This window comes from Dermacentor albipictus, chromosome 7 (assembly GCF_038994185.2).
Source record: "Dermacentor albipictus isolate Rhodes 1998 colony chromosome 7, USDA_Dalb.pri_finalv2, whole genome shotgun sequence".
Lineage (NCBI taxonomy): Eukaryota > Metazoa > Arthropoda > Arachnida > Ixodida > Ixodidae > Dermacentor > Dermacentor albipictus.
The window spans coordinates 30,269,241-30,292,501 of NC_091827.1; the positions used below are offsets into that span (position 1 = coordinate 30,269,241).

Below are 23,261 nucleotides of genomic sequence, written 5' to 3' on the forward strand. Positions count from 1 at the left end.
CAATCACACGTGTAAGTAACGAATTACGTGCACTGAATTACTTGTAATCAATAGCACGTCCTGGTAGTTTTGTAATTTAACGATTACTTTGTTGACTCGCGGTAACGCTCGCTGTAATTCAATTACTTTTTTCGGTAAAATAATAACGTGTAGGCAATTACATTTTCACGGTCTGAATACGTAAATTTTTCCGGGAACTAGTGTTTAAATTTAAGGGTTTAAAACATGCACACGCGTTACCTGTTTCCCACAATGACGCAAGCTGTGGTGCTGGTGGTGGTTTGTACCAGCAGGCACGCTTAATCCGAGATCGAGGCCGGAAATCGCTCCGCCTAGGCGTCTCTTACAATGTCACTGCAGTGTGTCTCCACACCTCCATCAAAAGAGTTTCGCTTAGGAATGCAAGAAGAAGACGCGAAGCTTATTTTCCGGCCACAATATACCCATCTCGGAACACAAGGTGTTGGAGGCACGCATGTGGAAGGTCCTTCTTTTGCGTGCTCTCAAACAAAGAGTCCCTCTCATCTCGGCATTTTGGCCAAGACGACAGAAGGCGTTCAATGTCTGCTGTCTATTCGCATGCACTGCAGTTCGGATAATACTTCCGTCATAAATAACCATGCTGCTGTGTGCTAGCACGTTCTAGGTTATGAGCAAGGTGTTTTTGTTTTCCAACACAATCCTTCCCTCCACTCATTCGCGGGTTATCCAGGGTCACTGTAAACGAGGGAAGATTAGCGAAGAAAATTTTGGAAAACAATTCTTGGTGAAGTTAAGCAAGGTCTGAAGGTGTGCTGAAGACGTATTGAAAGAACCAGGCTAGCTCGTCGTAGTCGCTGCATTTTTGCTATGTTAATAAAGGTATGGTAGAAAATAACGCCAAAGCAACCAATTACTTTTTAGTAGTTGCTCAGTTACATTCTTCGGGCTATGATTGCTAACATATTTGAAAGAATTGTAACTGTAGTATGCTAGTTGTGTTTCTTTCGGTAACGTGTACAAGTCTGCTGACAATTCAAACAAATGTGACCCTCATTTCTGTCATCCTGTTTCTTTCTCAAAACAAAAAAAAAACAAAAAAACTCTCGTTTCAAGATGCCGAAAGAGTAATTGCAGGTACTGGGAAAAAGCAGACATTCACTGATGCTCGAGATCATTCATAGTTGCTGGCAAAACGTCAGGTAACAAGAAACGTTTTTTTTTTTTGCATTCTGTATACGAATGCGTACATGTAACATACGCATTAAAACGCTAAACTTGGACCGCTAAATCGACGAGCAATAAAATGCACAAGAGTGCGCATTAGGGTTGGTTGGGTCTTGATATATATATATATACATATATATATATATATATATATATATATATATATATATATATATATATATATATATATATATATATATATATATATATATATATATATATATATATATATATATATATATATATATATATATATATGTGTGTGTGTGTGTGTGTGTGTGTGTGTGTGTGTGTGTGTGTGTGTGTGTGTGTGTGTGTGTGTGTGTGTGTGTGTGTGTGTGTGTCGCGAAGCACAAGGAAGCAACAGAAATTTAGCATGCGCAGGAAGAATAAAATTGTAATCAATCATACAGGAAGGCTATCTCCTTCGGAAGGAGTGAAATGCAGGGGAGGCTTACGCATCCTTCGCCGCTATTATGGCTGTTAAAGGCTTAAGGAATAAGACGCGCGCTGTCATCGTGGCATATTTTGACAGGCAGGTCACAACTGTAAGTGACGGCTCGCAGCCGCATTCATTGCAATGCATTGACAATTAACTACGCCTAGCATGTTTCCGAACCTCGTCTGAGTGTATCTCGCATGTGGTCATTGATGTACCGCCTCGTTTCACCGATATAGAAACTCCTGCATGAAAGAGGGATCTTATGAACCACACAGTCGCAACAGCCAACAACAAGCCTCTACCTGTGCTGCTTCAATTTTACAACTTCTTTTTTTGTTCTTGGTCTCCCGATTGACTCGTTGGCACAGGCTGCGCGACGTATTTCGGGCTGTGAACAAGAACCCAACCTCTGCCCTGCTGACAACCTTATTGAGATTACGCGCAACCTGGTGTACATGTGGGATAAGCGCAACCGTTTACCGTCAATGAATCTCAAAGGGAGCGACTGCCGATTGCCTTCTTTTAAGGCCTCCTACGAGGCTCTCAGCGCTAATGGAAAAACTGCTAGCTTCAGCTTAGCTACTTGCAATCTGGAGCTCACCAGGTCACAAGCCCTCATGCAAGATCTTGCAATACCCAGCTAAACTATCTTTGAGTGCTCTGAGCAAAACGGGAGGAGGTTCTGTGGTGGGACCTCTGGAACGACTTCAGAAACAGAAATCAGAAATGTTTTTGTTTCCGACAAACTTCGTTGGGGGTCGATCCTTCAGGCGGAAAGCTGAGACATACAGCTTGGATATGCTTAAGGCCCTCACATGGCATGCAGCAGATATGGGCAGACGTACAACGTATGAAAGACTCACCTGTTAGGATACACAATTACAGTATAAGAGAACAAATGTGCAACACGCAAAGAAAGAAGCTTCTTTTCAGATAATGACATAGTATTTATAAAAAATCAATTACGGTTAGTGAGAAGCAAAGCCAAGATGCATGTTGTATCGAAGTCCCAAATGATCGCATTTCCAAAATAAGCACTACACTCAACCTGTCTAGGATGTGCATTATAATGATACATTGAGTTATGAAATACTGACTGCGATCGGATATTACGTAGGATAAAGAATGTGAAGTATAAATTACGCTTCTCCTTATTGTGCATTCAGTCGAGTTTACAAAAGTGTACTCTAATTTGTTTTCAGTCAGGGTACCTGCATTAACACTTTATTTCCCAAATTTATTTAACGATAAAGGCAGGGTGCGCCTTAGCGACAGCATGAGATGATTGGTGCGTATATGGTGATCACCACCCGTCCTGGCTGTGGCTACGTGCGTCAATTTTTTCGCGTGCAAGTCGTGACGTACGTTTTGAAAAGGTTCTACAATTTTCGGAGCCAAAGGAAAAAGAAATACAATAGCCGGTATTGACATAGATTAATTATTCGTACTGTGTTACAATTATAAGAACAAATTGCCAAGTAGACAGGAAATGAGGTACATTGGCTACATGTCGAAGTGCTTGTTTCTGAATATGAAGAAGTGCATCGAGCTTACGTTCCGTGGTGGTAGCCCGGACACACAAGCGCACAGTAATTCAGATGCGCAATAACTTTTTGGGACACTATTACTTTTTGTATGGACAAGATTACCCTTACGGGCAGGCACGTACCCAGGATTTTTTTTCGGGGGGGGCCCACCACCTCTATCATCATCATCATCATCATCATCATGTTTTATGTCCACTGCAGGACGAAGGCCTCTCCCTGCGATCTCCAATTACCCCTGTCCTGCGCCAACCGATTCCAACTAGAGCCCGCGAATTTCCTATTTTCATCGCTCCACCTAGTGTTTTGTCGTCCTCGATTGCGTTTCCCTTCGCTTGGTACCCATTCTGTAACCCTAATGGTCCAACGGTTATCTAACCGGCGCATTACATGACCTGCCCAGCTACATTTTTTCCTCTTGATGTCAATTAGAATATCGTCTATACCCGTTCGCTCTTTGATCCAAACCACTCTCTTTCTCTCTTAACGTTATGCCTAGCAATCTTCGTTCGATCGCTCTTTGCGTGGTCCTTAACTTGCTCTCAAGTCTCTGCCCCATATGCACTGGCAACATGCACTGGGAAATGCACTGGAAAATGCATTGGCACTGGAAATATTGCACTGGCAAAATGCACTGATTGCACACCTTACTTTTCAATAATAATGGTAAGCTTCCAGTCAGGAGCTGGCAATGTCTGCCGTATGCGATCCAACCTATTTTTATTCTTCTGCGAATTTCCTTCTCATGATCAGGGTTCCCTCTGATTAATTGACCTAGGTAAACGTACTCCTTCACAGTCTCTAGTGGCCGACTGGCCGTCCTGATCTCTTGTTCCTTTGCCCGGCTATTTATCATTATCTTCATCTTCTGCATAACAATATTTAACCCCACTCTTACACTCTCTATGTTAAGGTCTCCAATCATTTGTTGTAACTCGTCTGCATTGTTGTTGAATAGAACAATGCCATCGGCAAACCGAAGGTTGCTGAGATATTTGCCGTCGATCTTTACTCCTGAGCCTTCCAAGTTTAATAGCTTGAATTCTTCTAAGCACGCAGAAAATAGCTTTGGAGAAATTGTGCCTCCCTGTCTGACCCCTTTCTCTATAGGTATCTCCCTGCTTTTCTTGTGTAGAATTAAGGTAGCTGTAGAACCTCGTAGATATTCTAACGCGAAAGACGAGTCAGTATGGCGAGAAACTATTTACAGATTATATTTACAACAACGGTTGCAGCGCTGACCGGTTAGATTCACAGCGCGAGCCCAGTTCGTTCTTCCTCCTCTTTTCTGGAGTGATGGCGCATACGCGCCTCGTTCAAACAAACAAATACCTCACGCATGTAGCAATATTTTCCAAGCTTTTTACGTAAGCGTTCTGTACTCCTTGATTACGTAGTGCCTCTACGATTGCTGGTATCTCTACTGAATCAAATGCCTTTTCGTAATCTATATAAGCCACATAGAGAGGCTTATTGTACTCTGCAGATTTCGCGATAACCTGGGTGATTACATGGATGGGATCCATTGTAAAGCATCTACCTCCTGAAGACAGCCTGTTGTTCCCTTGGTTGACAAAATCCAGTGTTAACCTTATTCTACTGGGGATTATTTTGGTAAATATTTTATACAATACTGGGAGCAAGCTAATGGTCCCATAACTGTTCAATTCTTTAACGTCTCCTTTTTTTGTGGATTAGTATAATGTCTGCATTCGTCCAGTTTCCTGGGACCCTTGCAGTCGATAGACACTTCGTATAAAGAGCGGCCAGTTTTCAAGCATTATGTCTCCTCCATCTTTGATTAAATCGACTGTTATTCCACCTTATCCTCCCACTCTTCATCGTTTCATGTCTTGCAGGGCCCTTCTGACCTCATCGCTAGTTATAGGAGGGTTTCTGTATCCTGTTCATTACTGTTTCTAAGTGAACTATCGTGACTCCTCTGGGTGCTGTATACAGGTCAGCTTAGAATTTTTCCGCTGCTTTTACTATATCTTCGAGATTGCTGATGATATTATCCTTCTTATCTTTTAGTGCATACATCATGGTTTGTCCTACGCCAGGTTTCTTTTCTACTGATTTCAGGCTGCGTTCATTTTTTTACGGCTTCTTCATTCTTTTCATGTTATAGCTTCGAATATCAGTTATTTTCGCCTCGTTGATCAGTTTCGACAGTTCCACGGATTGAGTAACGCTGTGCGGCCGCCAGTCCCATACAACCGCGTAGAGCGCAGGGCTCTGCGATTCTAGACGTACTGCGCTCACCGAGAAATGTTAGAAAAACACCCACATAAGCACAGCAGAGAAGTGGCTACGTGAGGCGGTTCGACCGATAAATGTAGAAGCGTCATTCAAAACAAGTAATTGTTCTCCACTTCCGGCGGTGATTTCTCTACTTCCTTTTTAAATAAAAAGATGCTGATCCATAAATATTCTCATAAACAACGGTTAACTTTTTTTATTATTCGCTTTTGCTTGCAGTTTGGTTGTTGCCTTGGCTCTCTCTCTTAGTAGATCGCTTAATATCACAACTCCTTGCGATTTTTGTTTCCAGTTGCCAATTTTTCATGAAAAGTGCTATTAGCCCCGAGAACGAACACGAGCGGCGCTGCGAGCGCCGCTCGCGTGACGTCAGGGCACGGACTCGCGCCTGTCGTCTGCTACAGTTCGGGCGTTGTCCGGGCGCTTTCTGCGGTGTTTTTGTTTGTTCACCCTCGTTCTCTCTGCTTGTATACTTATGGTGGTCGTCTCAAATATATTTTTACGACGTCTTCCTTTGCGAACATTTATTCAAAGCAGTAATTTCTTAGACAACACTGCAGCTCTCGAAGGCAACGCTACAGTGCCAGCCGAAGCGACGCAGACCAGCCCATTGCGGGTTTTTCATACGCGCATAGACAATCGCAAAAGCATAGCCTATAGGAATCCAGTTATGATACCATACCTGCCGCGCTGCAACAAGTATGTCACAAAGTTGGCTATATATTACTTCTACAGCAGTCACGTTGATTTTATTCCGCTAAAACAGGTTTGCTCACGACGAGTAGTTCATGGTATAATATCAAATTTTTGCATTTCCTCACAGAAACGCTCGGCAGTAGCACGGGGACTTAACTAATACTGGAGCTTAGATTTTACACGCCTCACTTGCTTCTTTACCTGCTTGTCAACATTAGGCGGTTCTTCACGTGTTTATTTTTTTTTAAGCGGCGGAAACTTGAAGTAAAGTTAATGACGGCTTACAGCTATTTACAGAGTACAATTAGGAATGTACCAATATATATTCCCTTTTCCGTGTTGCACGTTCAACTCACCTCTTTAGAGAGCGTTTGTTAATGATTAATAATGTATGTTATGTTCCTCTTTTTTTGTCTATGTTACCTAGTGTATATAATTTATTTATTTCAATGCCGCAGTGTGTTTTGCATTGTTATTGTGGAAATATTTTACTGTTCTTTCATATATTGTATAACTGCAATGTTTTATGGCCACTATATAAATGTAATTTATATGGCGTTTGATGTGTTACCCCATGCAGCCATATTGTACCTAAGGGGGTGAGGTTACCTCAAGCCGCGTCTGTGCGGCTTTTTTCCCTCATCCACCTCCATTTACCACTCCTCTGCACATGTGTGTGTGTAAATGGAAATTAATAAATCAAATCAAATCAAACTCACTTGAGAAATTTACTGGTGCTTGTTGCTTGAGGAATATACATGACGAATCTGTTTTGCGAACTGACACAGGCTGCTCGGCCCAATTTTTTTAGTGAAGCATGCCTGCTGGACCGCATAGCTGCAGCCAGAAAGACGTCGAAGAGTCAATGACTAGTAGTATGGGACATATTCAAGATATCGAAATTCCCCCGGTGGAGGGTCAGAAATCAAGTGAAAGTATATGCAAGGCTTGTGGTGCTTTCTTTATGAATGTTTGCGGCTGGATTGAAGCAAACTTAATTTAGCCTTAATTTATGTACCGACGAAGCGAATAGTTATCCGTTTGTATAATTGAATAACGCTGGATCGAGACATCGTGAGACAGAAGGTGCTTGAATTTTCCTTTTGTAGGCAATCTAAGCTGCGGTGTAGTAGCTCGAGAATACTTTAGCCATTCCAGTTGGCGCTGTAAAAAATGCTTTATGGTTTTAATTCGAAGTTGTAGTGAACTGATGGGTTTCGCGAACATAGCGTGCCTCGCCATACGGACAGTCGATTGCTACCGTTACGTGATCAGGGGTGTGCCATATTGTCGATAAAGGCTACTGAGGGTCACTATGAAACATTTCATCACTTTCAATTGAGTGGCTCTCGACCTTAACAACGAAACTTTTCTCTCAGGCGATTGCTACTATGGTGTTTGTGAATTAACTATGTAAATACTCTACATGACGCGCCGTCGTGTTAGCAGCCATGAGCAATTCGTTTTTTGGAGGCCTGTTTCAGAGTGGGATGAAAGTAGCAGCAAACTTTTTCATAAGAAATGCGCGCCTAACTATTTTTTACGCAACAATGAATGGCCATATTTGAATAGAACAACACACCAGAGTAATAGGAATCGTGATGACAGCTTCGCTGGGCAGTGTCTTTCTAACATCGGATAACATGTTGACGCCTATTACCAAATTTTTCTTCCACGTAAAATGCAATGCCTCTCATAGCTAAATACTACAGGAATGTTAAGTGTTTATCGAAGCATCATACACAACTTCGCGCGTTGAATTTGCAGATATTCTTTTTTTAGTCAAAATTTACCGATAGACACGGCGCATATATGCATTGCAAAACCTAGTAGACCCCTTTAACGCTACTTAGCTTGCGATATCCAAGCCGCAAAGTTTCTCAGCTCACACGCTTTTGAAGAAGAAACTGTGGTTAAGGTATGGCAGCTGAAAGAAGCCGACGTATTCTTCAATACGTACGGCTCGAGCCACCCATACCCCAAGCATACACGAAGGGAACGAGCGCGCGCGGCAGCCGAGCGAGCCGGAGCGAGCGGCGTCCTGGCCGTGACGTCACTCGCGAGAGGGCGCCACTCCTAATTCTCGGGGCTAATACAGTTAGGGAAAAACAGACGAGGTAACGGGCGACAGTCATCTTTCTTATGGGTTTAAGGGTTATTGCAGGGTTTCATGATGGACGCTCTTTCACATTATTCTATTTCCCATCTTATCTAACCCATATCACGTGTATATGGTTCCGGGCATCTGTCAGCGTCGCGGCGAGCCGTAACTCAAGGAAACAATGAAGCAAAGGGAAAAGTTAAACGCAATTGGTGTTTTCTCCGGCCGCAACTCGTTGCATGAGAGTACAGACCAGCTGAGTAACAGCCGCATCCCTCTCCTGGTCCCAGGATCAGCCTGAACAAAGAAAGTTGAACTAACAAAAGCAACAGCTATGTGCGTGACGGTTGAATATATGGTGACAACTGAGCACATTTCGAGTTAATCGCGCGGGTGCGGAATCTACGAGAAAACTGTTCTTCACATTACAAGAGATGCCGATAACTACCGCCATCTAAAAGGAGTGAAAAAGGCAGCCTAATGCTGACCAATGAACAGCTGCGAAGTCTCAACATTGATCTGGCGGCGCTTTAGGAATGTTTGAGGAGCGGTGGCGTGGGTGGGGAGGGGGGGGGGGTATGCCACTTGATTTCGGGGGGGGGCCCGGGCCCCCCCGGGGCCCCCCCCTGGGTACGTGCCTGCTTACGGGTATGCGTCTTCAGTGCGCACCCGCATATTGGGCAACGTGTATATAGTATCTCATTGTACCATAACATAATCACCCGCCACCTACCATTCCCTGTATTTCCCACTTCCCCTTTCCCCAGTGAGGAATAGCAGGCTAGAGACACACTCTCCAGGCCGACCTCTCCTCCTTTCTGTTCATTAAAATCTACTCCAGATGCGAATGAAACGAGGCAGAATATACCTGCAACTTTACTTTCTCCCAGAAAATAAATACAGCAGGGGGATAATACATTTACAGGCGGCGACAATAACTTCATAACTAGTTCAAGTTGGTAGGCTAAACCCCGTGACATCGATTTTGTGCGCGACGGCGACGAGCGACTGCTTCGAGCGACGAAATGAGCCGTCGACGGCTCATTTCGTCGCTCGAAGCAGTACATACATACATACATACATACATACATACATACATACATACATACATACATACATACATACATACATACATACATACATACATACATACATACATACATACATACATTTTAGAAAAGTGAAATATAAAGGTAGCACATGGTATATAAAAATTGACGAAGGCTTACTTGCAATATCTCACGCATGTAGTAATATGCAGTTCACTATACTGGTCGCTTCCGGTGGTCTTAAGTATAAACCCCATGCAAGCGATCTTGCACGCGACAGCGACAAGCGACGCGATGGAGATGGCTGTCGCGTTCGCTCGTCGCCTACAAGTTGCACCCCATGCGAGCGACGACTTCGAGCGACGTCTCCCCAGCGTTGCCGGTATGAGGGCAGCAATATAGGCGCCGAAACTAGCGTGACGCGTGCTTTATTAACTTAAGTTGATGTATTTTACTGTAAAAAGCAGCATAAAATATTTCTGAAAGTCTTGCAGTAGGTTCTTATCCTTGCACGTATAAAAATTCAATCGTTTGCTCGTTCCGTGCGACAATCAGAAGTACTGAAGTTATGTACATCCAGTTCCGGCTTTGCGCTATTGGCTAGTCGCTCATAGCACTTCCGGGCGACGAGCGACGAATTCTAGATTTGCAAAACTGAGCGATCGCGCGACAAGACCGAGCGATCTGTTCAAGCGACGGCCCAATCCGTCGCGCGAACCCGTCGCTCGTCGCTGTCGCGCACAAAATCGCGTCAATGGGGTTTAGCCTTTAATTGAACAGCTTGTGAATAAGAAACAGGCATATAGTGATCGTATCTCACGCTCCACGACAATGAAAGGACAATGAAACAGAGAAATAATACGTCACCAGACCACAGATAAGGCACTGCATGCATTCGTTCGAGGAGCAAAGCTTCAGGCTGGAGTGTACTCTGGAGTGTCCCGGAGTGACTCTTCAACTGCGGAAGAGACCGCTTTGAGTTCTCGAGAGCGTCGGAATGAGACGCTGCGTAGACGTTTCCTAGTCGTTACCTAGCCTAGTCGTTACCTGAAGAGTGCGTCTTGTTGTGTCTATACAATAGCTAAACCAAACGCTTAACCACAAGCTAACAACACAAGCGTAGCCATGCAGCTATTGCTTTCGCAATTGAACTAGGGTTAACCAGAGCTAAACCACAGGCAATTTTTTATTTCAGTTCTTTAAAGAATTAGGCTTTCGCCATTCCACTGTAATAACGAGTGAAAACGTAAATAATTACGCGCCGCTAATAATATTTCTGTAGTTACCGCATTTTTTACGTGTGCAAACCACTTGCAGCCTCGCAGAGGAACAGTGGCTGCCGGTTATGAGGACGTGGCCGGGGCCTTACTGCAGACTTTGGTTGTATCGACCGTAGCAAAAAACATTTGATTTCTATTACAAAATTTGGTATGTTCTCGCGCCCCTACAGCGACGCCAAATGTCAATCGCGGCCCATCGCTTCTATGCACGTATTGTGGCGCCATGCAGTGACGATAACTGATACAAATTTTAGCCTCCGCGATTCCCGTAGCTGCGATACGAAATGCTGTGGTTGTGCACAAATATTCTTGTTCTCTTTGTACAACTTGCTGTAAATCATTGCATGTAGCTATCGAAAACAGCCCTCTTGTATTTTTCATCTAATACTCAAGTAACACAGCGCAACGTTCCTGGAATTCAATTTCCGTGTAGAACATCATAATAACGTAATCTTCACAAATTCCCGCTACTGGTTCTTACTATACCATGGTTGGGTGGATGGATGTTATGAGCGTCCAGTTTGGAACGGAGCGGAGAGTTACGCCACCAATCTCTTATTTTATTGCCTAATGTCTTATCTTTGTTAAAAAGAAAAAAAAGGAAAATGGAAAAAGAAACACGATGAATTTGTATAACCAAAGTTTCTGAACCCCTATGGTGAACTTTGTTTTTGGACGCCTCCGTTGTTTGTCCGTTTCCCTACTTCCACCCATCTTCCTATCGCCTTTTAGTATTCTCTACACTCTAAGAACAGTTTACACCCTTTGGCTTGCCCCTTCTGCCACACAAAAATAATCGTCATCTGCCTTGATGCGTTTCCTTTCTTTATCGCTGCAAGCCCGGAACTTTCCAGTGACGAACGGCACGCGCGTTATCAGAAGAGGCACTCCGAAGGGTGTAAACTGTTCTATGATGATAACGCGCGTGCCGTTCGTTACTGTAAAGTTCCGGGCTCGCAGCGATAAAGAAAGGAAACGCATCAAGGCAGGTGACGATTCTTTTTGTGTGGCAGAAGGGGCAAGCCAAAGGGTGTAAACTGTTCTTAGAGTGTATTGCGGAAATGTTTACTTTCTCCCTGCTCTCGCTGAACCCAAGGGTTCTAAGGAGGCCAGTGATTACTTAATCGACCGCTGGTCAGAAAACTTCACATTCTAATAAAACATACTCCATCGTTTCCCTAGCTTTATCGCAGCAAGCACATGCTTCTTCTTCCTTCTTATATCTTGCTTTGTAGATGCGTGTTCTAAGGCATCCTGATCTCGCTTCGAATAGTAATGATCTTCCCTTTGAGTTGTCATACATTGTTTTTTTTTTTCCTGATTTCGTTTTTTCCCCTCTTAAATAATTACTCACGGCAGGTTTTTTTTTTTTTTTCCATTGCCGCCATACGTGAGATTATATCTGCCTCTCTGACTTTCCGCTTGACCTTCTTTGTTTCTGTGTCGCTTAATTTTCTAATCATAGCATTGTAGCGCCATCTCTTGGCGTTACAAAACGCTATGAATTGCTAAGTGCTGTTTATTAGCAGCAGATGGCCGCACGAGACACACAAATTGCTGTTGGATGGATGGATGAATAACTTCATTGAGGCCCCTCGGTGGGCGCGATTAACGCGCAGCGGGCCACTCCCAGAAATTGTTGTCGTACATTCATTTTTGAAAAAAACTGCGCGCTAAATTTAAATCTACGTGCACAGTATCCCTCACTAAGTATAGGTATTTATCTATGTAGCTGTTCTGAAGAAGTGTTACTCAAGTAAACTAACACAGCCATCTCGTACCGAGCTTTCTCTTGGTTATAGCACCATGCGTACGTATAGCAACATAGTTCAGTACTTTGGTTGTGGCCTAATTTCCTGGCTTCTACTCCGATAGGCGAAAACAAATTATTCGAACGAATGGGCTTGTTTCTTCCGTTTCTTTTTGAGTTCACTGTGCCGCGTAGGTCGTTCCACTGAGTTGACTAAAATCTTCAGGGGCCGACATGATAAAAGCATGCTATTACAGCACAGGGAGATACGATCTTTCCAATGCTACCCACAGCGTGTTTACAGGAGGTGTTCAGAGACCTAGATTGGGAAGAAATGGGGATAACAGTTGATGGAGAATACTTTAGTAATTTACGATTCGCTGATGTTATTGCCTTGCTTAGTAGCTCAGGGGACCAATTGCAATGCATGCTTATTGATCTGGAGAGGCAAAGCAGAAGGGTGGGTTTAAAAATTAATCTGCAGAAAACTGAAGTAATGTTTTACAGTCTCTGAAGAGAACAGCAGTCTACGATAGGCAGCGAGGCATTGGAAGTGGTAAGAGAATACTTCTACTGAGGGCAGGTAGTAAGGCGGATCCGGATCATGAGACTGAAATAAACAGAATAATAAGAATGGGCTGGGGTGCGTTCGGCAGGCATTCTCAGATCATGAACAGCAGGTTGCCATTATCCCTCAAAAGAAAAGTGTATAACAACTGTGTCTTACCAGTATTGTTTTGCTATGTTAAAGCACGATCGAAAGGGACGTCAAAGTAACCGATTACTTTTTAGTAGTTAGTAAATTACTTTCCTGGAGCTGCAACTGGTAGCTGCAACGAATTACATTTTATAAGGAAATAACTGCAATTGTAATCGTTTGCTTTCTTTAACGTGTCTGCTGACGATTCAAAAGAATGACCATAATTTCTGCCATTTTATTTATTTTGCGACAAACACTCGTTTCAATATGCTGAAGGCGTAGTTGCAGGTACTGGGACCGAGGGCATCAAATCATAATTGCTGGCCGAACGTCAGGTGATGTACATTCTTATAAGAATACGTATATGTAATGTAATTTTAACGCTATATCAACACTGTAAGATATCCACATCCTGACAGTGCTAGCTAACATAAAAATACATGCATAAAAAACATTTCATGGCAGTCTGTAGTTGTGTTGAATTTATTGTGCCAGATGGTACCAAATACGATGTCTCCTTTTATCTACAACATACAGAAGGTCGTTATTAGCACAGGCTACGCATAAATGAGCTCATTGTACAGCGGACGGCATACGTTTTCGGTGCACGGAAATTCTCGAAAAAGGCTAAATTTTGTAACTACTTCCCCACACAACACATTGGACAGTATACAGAATGCTGATGTGGGAAAATACACTTTAACTTGAAGGCGAATGCGTTGACAGCGACCAAATAATTTTTTTTTCTGTTCTCTCGGACCTCGTGCTTTCAAAAACTTTTGAGGTTTGGGGCAACGAAGCATAAAAAAAGCTCGTGAACTAGTATAAATAGCAAGGATTACCTTAAAAAATAAACCAATTTAAGCACGATATAAACAGTAACAATAAATCAGATAAAGATAAACCACAGGCCATACAGTCGTCGGATCATCTTGTGAGAGACGTGACGGACGTCATCTCTTGAAAATACGACAGGCGGTAATACTACCCGCCCTTACTGTCCCAGCAGAAAAGGAATACTTAAATTACAAGAATTATCTGCATGATTTCGGATCGTAACAAAAAAAAATTACCGACGATTACGTTACTTCCTAATGGGAAATTTGAGCGCAGCAAATGCGAGCCTTTGTTTGCGTTTGGCCTCGGCCTCGGCCGCGCGAACGGTAGAGTCTTCTCTGCGACGGCGATGAGCTTCTGCTTCAGCCTCGCTTACTGCTGGTTGCTCTCGACGGCGGCGATGAGCCTCCGCTTCGGCGGTGCGAACGGCAGGGTCTTCTCGGCGGCGGCGATGAGCTTCTGCTTCAGCCTCGCTTACTGCTGGTTGCTCTCGACGGCGGCGATGAGCCTCCGCTTCGGCGGCGCGAACTGCAGGGTCTTCTCGGCGGCGGCGCTTAGCCTCTGCTTCGGCGACGCGTACTCCTGGATCATCTCGACGGCGGTGACGGTAAGCTTCTGCTTCGGCGGCACGCACCTCTGGATTCTGACGGCGACGGCGCTGGGCCTCTACTCTGGCAGCTCGTTTAGCAGCAGCAGCAGCAGCAGCAGACGGAGGACTTCCATCGGTCGTCTCGCTCATGGCTCAGAAAGAACTGGCAGATAATTTCGCAGTGGCGAACGGCAGCGGCAATTTCGGCTCGGGCGGTGCACATATACAGATCCGCCGCCACCGATCTGGCTCTGATTGCCACCGCACAGGGCGAACGGCAGCGGCAATTTCGGCTCGGGCGGTGCACATATACAGATCCGCCGCCACCGATCTGGCTCTCTGATTGCCACCGCACAGGGGTTGCATTGGAGGAGGAGCGAAGAAAGGAATTAAGTTCGAGCCGGCGCTTTGACAACCGGAGACTCGCAGGAAGAGGGGGGAGGGGGGCGGCGTGTACACCCAGCGGCAAACGATGGGGGCAGAAGCGCGCGCAGCAAGCGGACAACACGATAAAGGGAGGAGGGAAGAGATAGCAGCGACTGACTGATGCCGCTGACGCCGATAGTGAGTCAACCCCAGCTGCGGAGTTGGTTTCAGGGACAACGCCGCTGATGCCGACACAAACAATATGATACCCTCGCTTCCGCAGCGCTAAGAACCAGGTCTAGCCGTGGGAAGGTGGTCACGTATTCGTCGACGTGCCGGGGCCTACGTGAAATAACCGGCGCGTCGGAAACTGAAGAGCACCCTATCCGCCACACAAGAACAGGGGGGGGGGGGGACCCTTTCCTCCTCTTTCTGCCTGGCGGCGACGGTGTTCTATGCAGTCACGTTATCTTGACTCTCTAGCGGCGTCAGCGGCATCCAGCGGTATCAGTCGGTCGCTGCTAGCGCTGGGGGGATGAAAGGGGGGCGGAGCTGGTTACGAGGCCGACGACAACGCCGACGACGACGCGAAACCCAGGGACGGACGCCAAAGAGCTGCGCTCTAAAATGCTATTTTGCGCCAATAGCAACCACTGCAATAAAACTGTGCCGGTGTGGATGTGCCTTTACATGAAGGTTTGGGGTAACGGGACGCCTTCGAATAAAAGGCACACTAACGCGCATTTCATGGAAATGTTAGGTTTTGTTTTCACGGCTACTGGAAACTTGTACACGCGTAAAGATTTAATGGATTAAAACATTTTTATTGGCTGGCTGGCACTTTTGTTTATCCAAAATCTAAGCACTAAAAGACTGTGCGGGAGTTATCCCCATTTTCGGGAAAAATGCGACATTCAGTGACGTGGAAGAATTGTAATAGACCATAAATTAACCGATCAACATTTTCGTAAGAAAGAAAAAATTGATATCTAAAGAACCGGGCGCCAGAATGAAATGTTCACTTGACAAATTGCGTTTGCAGTAATATATTCCAGCAGCCACAACGTAATATTCACAAACAAATTCGACTCAAATTCCGTTCGGTCTTGTCAAAGCTCACCTATCATGCGTTTATCCTAATCACAGTCGTATAATTATGGGCTATATCTGCAAGTTGTGAAACATTCCTGGCGCAATTTAATCAAATTTGGTTAATACTGACGGCGCACCTGGTATTCGCGATAAGTAAGCGATGCGGTATCATGCCGTGTGCGTAATGAGTACATTTCTAGGCAAGCGCTTTTTTTTCACCCTCTCACGTCCACTCGGCCGTGCGTGCGCTTTCACCCAAAAGCCAAAATTCGCAATGCCTCCGAGCTCACTGCACGTCTGGATCTCGGAGGACATTGCACTAGTGGTAAGCCTTTTAGCCTTCACAACTTGCTGGTAGCCTCGTTGGCTGTGCCCGATGGATCCACAAACTGTCCGACGGCCAGAGGCAAGCCGTCTGCTTTGTCGACCACCACGTAGATGAAAGGCTTGTTCACGTGAAAGGCTACAGCGGGATTCGTCATCGAGGCGTCGGTAGCTTCGTTCACCGGCGCGTCCGTTTCGTGTCCGGACGCCGTCGTCGTCGTCGTCGTCGTCGTCGTGATGGGCCCGACGTCGAGCGACACGGCGTTCAGGATGTTGGACACGTAGGCGTGACCGTGCCGGCTGACCGCCCCCATGTTGGTTTTGAAGCGGTCGAACAGGAACTCGTGTCCCAGCGAGGTCAGTGCCGACTTGAGTCCGCATACGGCGGTCACCTTGCGAAAGGGCGCGAAAAAACAAACAAACGTAAGAACTTAATCTGCTGCGTTATCGCTAACGTCGATTTGAACCCAGAAAAAAAAAAGTTTTGTTTTGCTGCGAATTTGTCGTTTCGACCGCGTCGGCTAGAAAACGTAAATCGCCGAGTGTGTCAAGGACGAAAGCGCGCATTTGAAATCGTCCACGCACTTTCGAGGAACGAAAGGTCACATAGCCTGCTGAAATGTGGAAAGAATGGGGGTATGCGTAGAAGGATAAATGTTATGCGTGGGCGAAGGTGCAAGTGCGGGAGCCGAATAGGTGCATCGTGCTACCACCAAGAACGAACCAAACTTTCTTTTCAGTGTAGTTCCAAACTCGAGCGGGATAGGGGTGCGGTCTCACCGACAGCTTCACAGAAACTCTCTTCATACTACTTGGTCGCGTAACTCTGCTGTTCTGTTTGGTTGTTTGTTTGTTCGTTTTTTTTCTTGTGGGTGCGCCCCTTGTATACACTTAGAACATGCCTTTACCTAGGTACATGGTTGAATCAGTGGAAAATCGAAAATCAGAGACTATGTCATCCACATATTGACTCATCTCCTGCAGCTGAAATCCAGTCTCATATATATATACATATATATATATATATATATATATATATATATATATATATATATATATATATATATATATATATATATATATATATATATATATATATATATATATATATATATATCATGTTCTCTTGAGAAGCACAACTTCTAGTGATCTTCGGTTTTCGGTCGGTGGAGCGACTTTTCTCAAGGGCTACAGTAAATTCTCGCAACACAGTCTCTTCATTACGTATGTGGAGAGAGAAAAAAAAGACAGCAAAAAAGTTGGAAGAGTTGGTATGGATCAATTTCCGATTTAATTACGCCACATAAAATTAACGAGGACAAGAAAACTAGGCACGCTGAACACAACGCCGACCTTTAAGTTTTAGTCAAAAACTGACAGTATCAATACAGCACGACACGTTGCCACATGTAGTGGTGCGATTTATTCAAAAACATTCTTTCCTAGTGAAATTCAAAGGTAGGTTAATCACCCATCCGTCAATTGCGTTGCATGAAAAAAGAATTTGTCTTTCGATAGATAACATCACATTATACCACAAAGTGGCCATGGTGTTGGGCTGCTAAGCACGAGGTCGCGGGATCGAATCGCGGCCACGGCGGCCGCATTTCGATGGGGGTGAAATGCGAAAACACCCGTGTTCTTAGATATAGGTTCACGTTAAAGAAGCCCAGGGGGTCGAAATTTCCGGAGACCTCCACTACGGCGTGCCTCATAATCAAAAAGTGGTTTTGGCACGTAAACCCTTATATCTTTGTATACCACGTGCTTGTATATTATAGGCGTTCTGAGCGTTCTCGAATAATGATTCACTTCAGGGTATGTGCGTACGTGTGTTCACCGTCATCCCGACATTTCCCGTCATCACTTACCTTCTGCGGCGCCATTGGTGTAGAAACGATCCCTACCTTAAACCGAGGAAGCGTGACTTCGACAACGGTCGGCTCCATCTCGGCCTCGAGGTTGAGCAGCAGGTCCGGATGCGTGACGAGGGTCTTGCGGACGGCGGCCAAGGTGGAACCGTCGACAGGCATCAAAAGGAGCAAGCTGAGGTTCCCGGATAGCAGGGGCAGGGCCACAGCTTCGAAGCCATGGTCCGCGAACCGTTTGTAGCCGAACGTTCCCGTGGTGTGCATGGACTCGACGGACTGCGATTCCACTGGAGAGGTGAAGAAGGGTAGCTGGACTCTCGGATTCAGGAAGGGCCGGTCGAACGCCAGCTTCAGCGTCAGGACGCCCGTCGCCACGAACCTCGATTTGGAATCGATCTCCGACGTCTTGTCCAGGAGCAGCCTCAGGATTACCTTAAGTGTAGATACAGTCGACGTCCGCTAATTAGATCTTGCTTAAATCGACTTCTCTCATAATTCGAACGCGCTGGAAAGTTTCGGGGAGAAACCATTCGCTGCTAGGGAAGCAAAAAAAGTTCGTTTAGTTCGAAATTGAAATTATGCGGATTTAGTAATTTCGACACCGCAAAATAATTTACGCCCACAAAAGTGAATAAGATTGTAAATCAGTCTGTAACTCTCGCCCTTACACGTTACCTACAAGAGTGAATGGGGTGTCAATTGGTTTATAATCCCATAGTTACGTCCAATTTCGGGGAAAGGGTGTCAGTTATGGACTGACTTACGACGCAACTATACAAGACCAATTCTGAGGTTCTGCCTGCGAAAACCGCCACCTAATTATGAGGCACGCAGTAGTGAAGGACTCCGTATTACTTTTCACCGCTTGAGGTTCCTCATCGTGCCCTTAAAATCGCAGTTCACGACGGCTTTTTTATTTTTTTGCATTTAGCCCCCGCTGCAATGCCTCCACCGCGGTGGGGACCGAACCCGCGACGTCGAGCTTAGCAGCACCACGCAACAGCCGCTACGAGCTACAGTATATACCGCGGCCGGTTATATACATGAAACTACATAGTGCTAAGTGTATAATAGCTGTGTCTTACCAGTACACACCTACGGGGCAGAAACCTGGAGGCTTACGAAAAGGGTTCTACTCAAATTGAGGACGACGCAACGAGCTATGGAAAGAAGAATGATAGGTGTAACGTTAAGGGATAACAAAAGAGCAGATTGGGTGAGGGAACAAACGCGAGTTAATGACATCTTAGTTGAAATCAAGAAAAAGAAATGGGCATGGGCAGGACATGTAATCAGGAGGGTAGATAACCGATGGTCATTAAGGGTCCATCTGGATTCCAAGGGAAGGGAAGCGTAGCAGGGGGCGGCAGAAAGTTATGTGGGTGGATGAGATTAAGAAGTTTGCAGGGACGGCATGGCCACAATTAGTACATGACCGGGGTTGTTGGAGAAATATGGGAGAGGCCTTTGCCCTGCAGTGGGCGTAACCAGGCTGATGATGATGATGATGACGTGTTGAAATCACGAAAAAGAAATGGGCATGGGCAGGACATGTAATCAGGAGAGTAGATAACCGATGGTCACTAAGGGTTACGGACTGGATTCCAAGGGAAGGGAAGAGTAGCAGGGAGCGGCAGAAAGTTAGGTGGGCGGATGAGATCAGGGACGACATGGCCACAAATAGTACATGACCGGGGTTGTTGGAGAAGTATGGGAGAGGCCTTTGCCCTGCAGTGGGCGTAACCAGGTTGATGATGGTAATGATGATGAGGATGATGACATAGTGCTCGTCGACTTACGCGTGACGTCACTCGGCACACCCACGAGTTGATGGCCACGAGCGCCGCCCTCTGGTCGAGGAAGTTGACCAGCAGGACGTCGGCTCCGTAGTACGTGTCCAGGGACTCCCGGTACGCCCGGACGACGTCGAAGTCGCGCTGCACGAAGGCGGCCGCCTCGACTCGGACGCTGTCGTTCGGCAGCTGCGAGAGGCGGTGCAGGGAGCGCGCCATGACGTAGCGGATGTCCGGGTCCCTGAGCAGCTGCCAGTGCAGCGTCTCGAGAATGCGGTCTATTGTGCCGGCCACCGAGCCCTCCAGCACGACGGCGAACGACAGGGCGAGCGCCAGCGGAGACAGGAGCGCGTTGCGTTCCCTCTGCTCCGAGGCACCGCTGTATGCAGTTTGCGATTTCGATTGGCTTCATTTACCACTGGCCCCTTAAAGGCAGGCCAATTGCAGCATGCTTTTGCGTCGCGTAATCGCACGTTGATCAAAAATTAACTGGAAAAGTAAGAGAAAGAGTCTTAATTCGAAATGTATACGGCGTGTCCGAAGTTGCACCCTATATAAGCCGGTTATATTCGAATTATTTTTATCTTTCGTGATTCGTCATCCGTGTGCAGGTCCACTCATCGCTTTGATCGGCAGTTAGAGAGTGGTGGATGATAATGTAAGGATTAGAATCGATCCAAAGGAACCACCACACTATACCAGTCCAATTTTAAAAAACCCGCCTCTCTCTCTCTCTCTCTCTCTCTCTCTCTCACACACACACACACAAACACACAGATACAGACACAGTCTCTCTCTCTCTCTCTCTCTCTCACCTGGAGAGTGGAGATCTCTGACAGGAGTTTTCGCACTCCAGTGAACTTATAAAAGCTTATGATTGCGATGACGATGACGCTTTGACAATATCCAAATTTGCGCTATGCTGAGCAGCTTGCAGGACGCAGCATGGTTACTAACTGGTGAAGCAAACTTCAGCCGGATTGTTCTGAACTTCCCAGCCACAGTGATCACTTTGTGCTATATATATATATATATATATATATATATATATATAGCTAACATATGTTGAGGCTACTAGTTTTGATATAGGTCAAGGAAAGGCAGTGATGAGATGTTTGAGTTCTGGGAAAGAAATATCTTTTTTTTCCGTTTTCGCAAGCTTTCTTTACGCAGCACGCGCATACGTGTTTGCTTTATATATTCATGCTCACTTTGTTTACACGTCTGCATTGTCTGTGCGGAAGCAATCAGTAAGACGTTTTCAGGAGCTGCTCCGCAAACACCAGAGTGGATAAGACTTATTTTAAGGTCTTGAGGGCCAACCCAGCAGAGCTCACGTGAACGATGCTACAGCCAAGGTAACTAAACGTCTGATTTCGATTTTTCGATTCAATGTAGGTCGAAGTTTATGTTCCTTAGGAGAAAGGAGAGCGGAATTAAAACTCATGCTGCGACTTGACTGGGGCTCCGATTCCCTGTTATAACTCCACATTGAGGTTTGAATACATTACATACATTTTACAATCGTCGTCATCGGCAGTGCTAGAACAAGGGATGGCTCCCAAGGCATCGCTTGTTCGACCGCTGTGTAGAACTTCAAGTTTCCATCATCCGGTGAACCTGTGCCTATAGTTAGGATTACAACAGACGTGTTATAGAACAAAATCGTGCCAAACATACAGTATTCCAGGTAAAGACATATCCTTCACATGAAAAACTTGAAAAATACATCACGTGTCACTATAGTATAGTGGCATCATTTTGAACACGTGCGTTTGTGTGTGTCACCGGTGCGTAATACCTGTTCGGTCGGGACCCGTGATGCTCCAGGACCTCCAGCGTGAGTGAAGCTGCACCTCTGTACAGTACATTCCTCGCCGCCGTACTGAACGCAGTTTGATCCTGGCTGGCAGAGGCAGTTGTCACCACAAGAAGGAACAAACTGCAAGCTGCATGCAGACGTAAACGGAGGAATTAAGTACGCGTACTTTGCACCATGGATGTTTCTTTGTTTTTCCTGTGAGCCATTTCATGAGATCATGTAATGCACTTATAGGTTTATATGGAAGTTGCCTCGAGACCTTCACGCCTGGGAAGCGTCCCACTATATTCTCGCGTTCCTTCAGGGCACTGTTCACAGGGCACTGCAACGCACTGGTCAAGCTGAACCTTTTTGCCTTTACGCAAACGGGGCTACCCTCAACCTGCAACGCAGGATCCATTGGACGACCAATCCTAAGATTTCAGCCGCATATATCAGGTTGTTTGTGTATATTTATTCAGTGGAAAGGACTATATTTCCGTTAGCCAGCATACAAACTCCGAAAAACTCACATCGTGCTCTATAATTGGCTGGTTTCCGTCACCCGAGATTCCCAATCACTGCTGTTCTTTTCTTGCTCTAATATTTTTTTTCCACCGGCCAAAGAGAGAGAATAATCTTTTTTCAAGAACCCCGGTCCGGATTTTCCCGCAGGGCAGAGGCGTGATCCTGTAGTCGGGGGAAGTCACCATATGGTTTGTCAGGTTAAGTTTGGTTAAGTTATGTGCGAAAACCAAGTTGTGGGCTGCCAGCACAATGTACATTTTGTGACAGTATCGCGGCAAGCATAATGACGTGTTTGCTGCCAGTCAGAAAGAAGCAACTTCCGGCAAGCATTTTGTTAGCGTTACCCTGCCTGCACATTGAACGCATCGCTATGTAATCTGACACGACGGAATGCTGCACTGCCATAGCGACACTTTCGACACGAACGTTAGGTAGTTAAGACATTAGACACACATGAAGCGCACTGCTGTAGTAGTATACGTGTTAGTTGGTTCCGCGACACGATGGGCAACCGCTGAACCAACACAAAATTGTGCTTGCGTAATCGCATGCCCATAGAGACAAACGCGCAACTTCACGCAACTTCGTACCTGAATGCCGAAGCCGGTGCATGTCTCGTCAGTAGTTGCGTCGACTTCGCGCCACACTGGACCCCACTCATCAAGGAAAACGTTACACACGGCATTCCATCTTCACCGAGTCATTTCGCGGCCGCACCAGCGGTTGCCGTTGCTGCTGGGCCCTCAAGTGGATGGCACGTACCCGCTACTGTAATGACGGACGAGGAATCAAGGGCTCACTTTTGTCGCGCATAACCGAGCTGCACCTGTACAGACGATTCTTTGGGGGCCAATTTAACAGCTTAAGTACATTTAGCTACATTTGTACATTTAGCTACAAATGTACTACATTAGTACATTTAACAGCACATTTAGTTTACTTTGTCAGAAGATGCATAGTCTTTCGTAACAACTCATCTTCCAATGTTCACCTATGCAGTGGCTACAACTGCAAGTAAAGGACGGGCCGA

The 23,261-nt window shown here is 45.6% G+C and overlaps 1 protein-coding gene across 1 annotated transcript; it reads right to left on the reverse strand.

Annotated features, from left to right (window-relative positions):
- Positions 1 to 15,852: 15,852 nt before the first annotated feature.
- Positions 15,853 to 22,983, reverse strand: LOC139047368 (leukocyte elastase inhibitor A-like). Its single transcript, XM_070521193.1, has 5 exons — positions 22,822 to 22,983; positions 21,704 to 21,851; positions 19,909 to 20,281; positions 18,146 to 18,541; positions 15,853 to 16,630 (listed from the first exon to the last, which is right to left on the reverse strand). Exons 1-5 carry the CDS (start codon positions 22,841 to 22,843, stop codon positions 16,256 to 16,258), a joined length of 1,314 nt encoding a protein of 437 aa, XP_070377294.1. The 5' UTR covers positions 22,844 to 22,983; the 3' UTR covers positions 15,853 to 16,255.
- Positions 22,984 to 23,261: the final 278 nt, after the last annotated feature.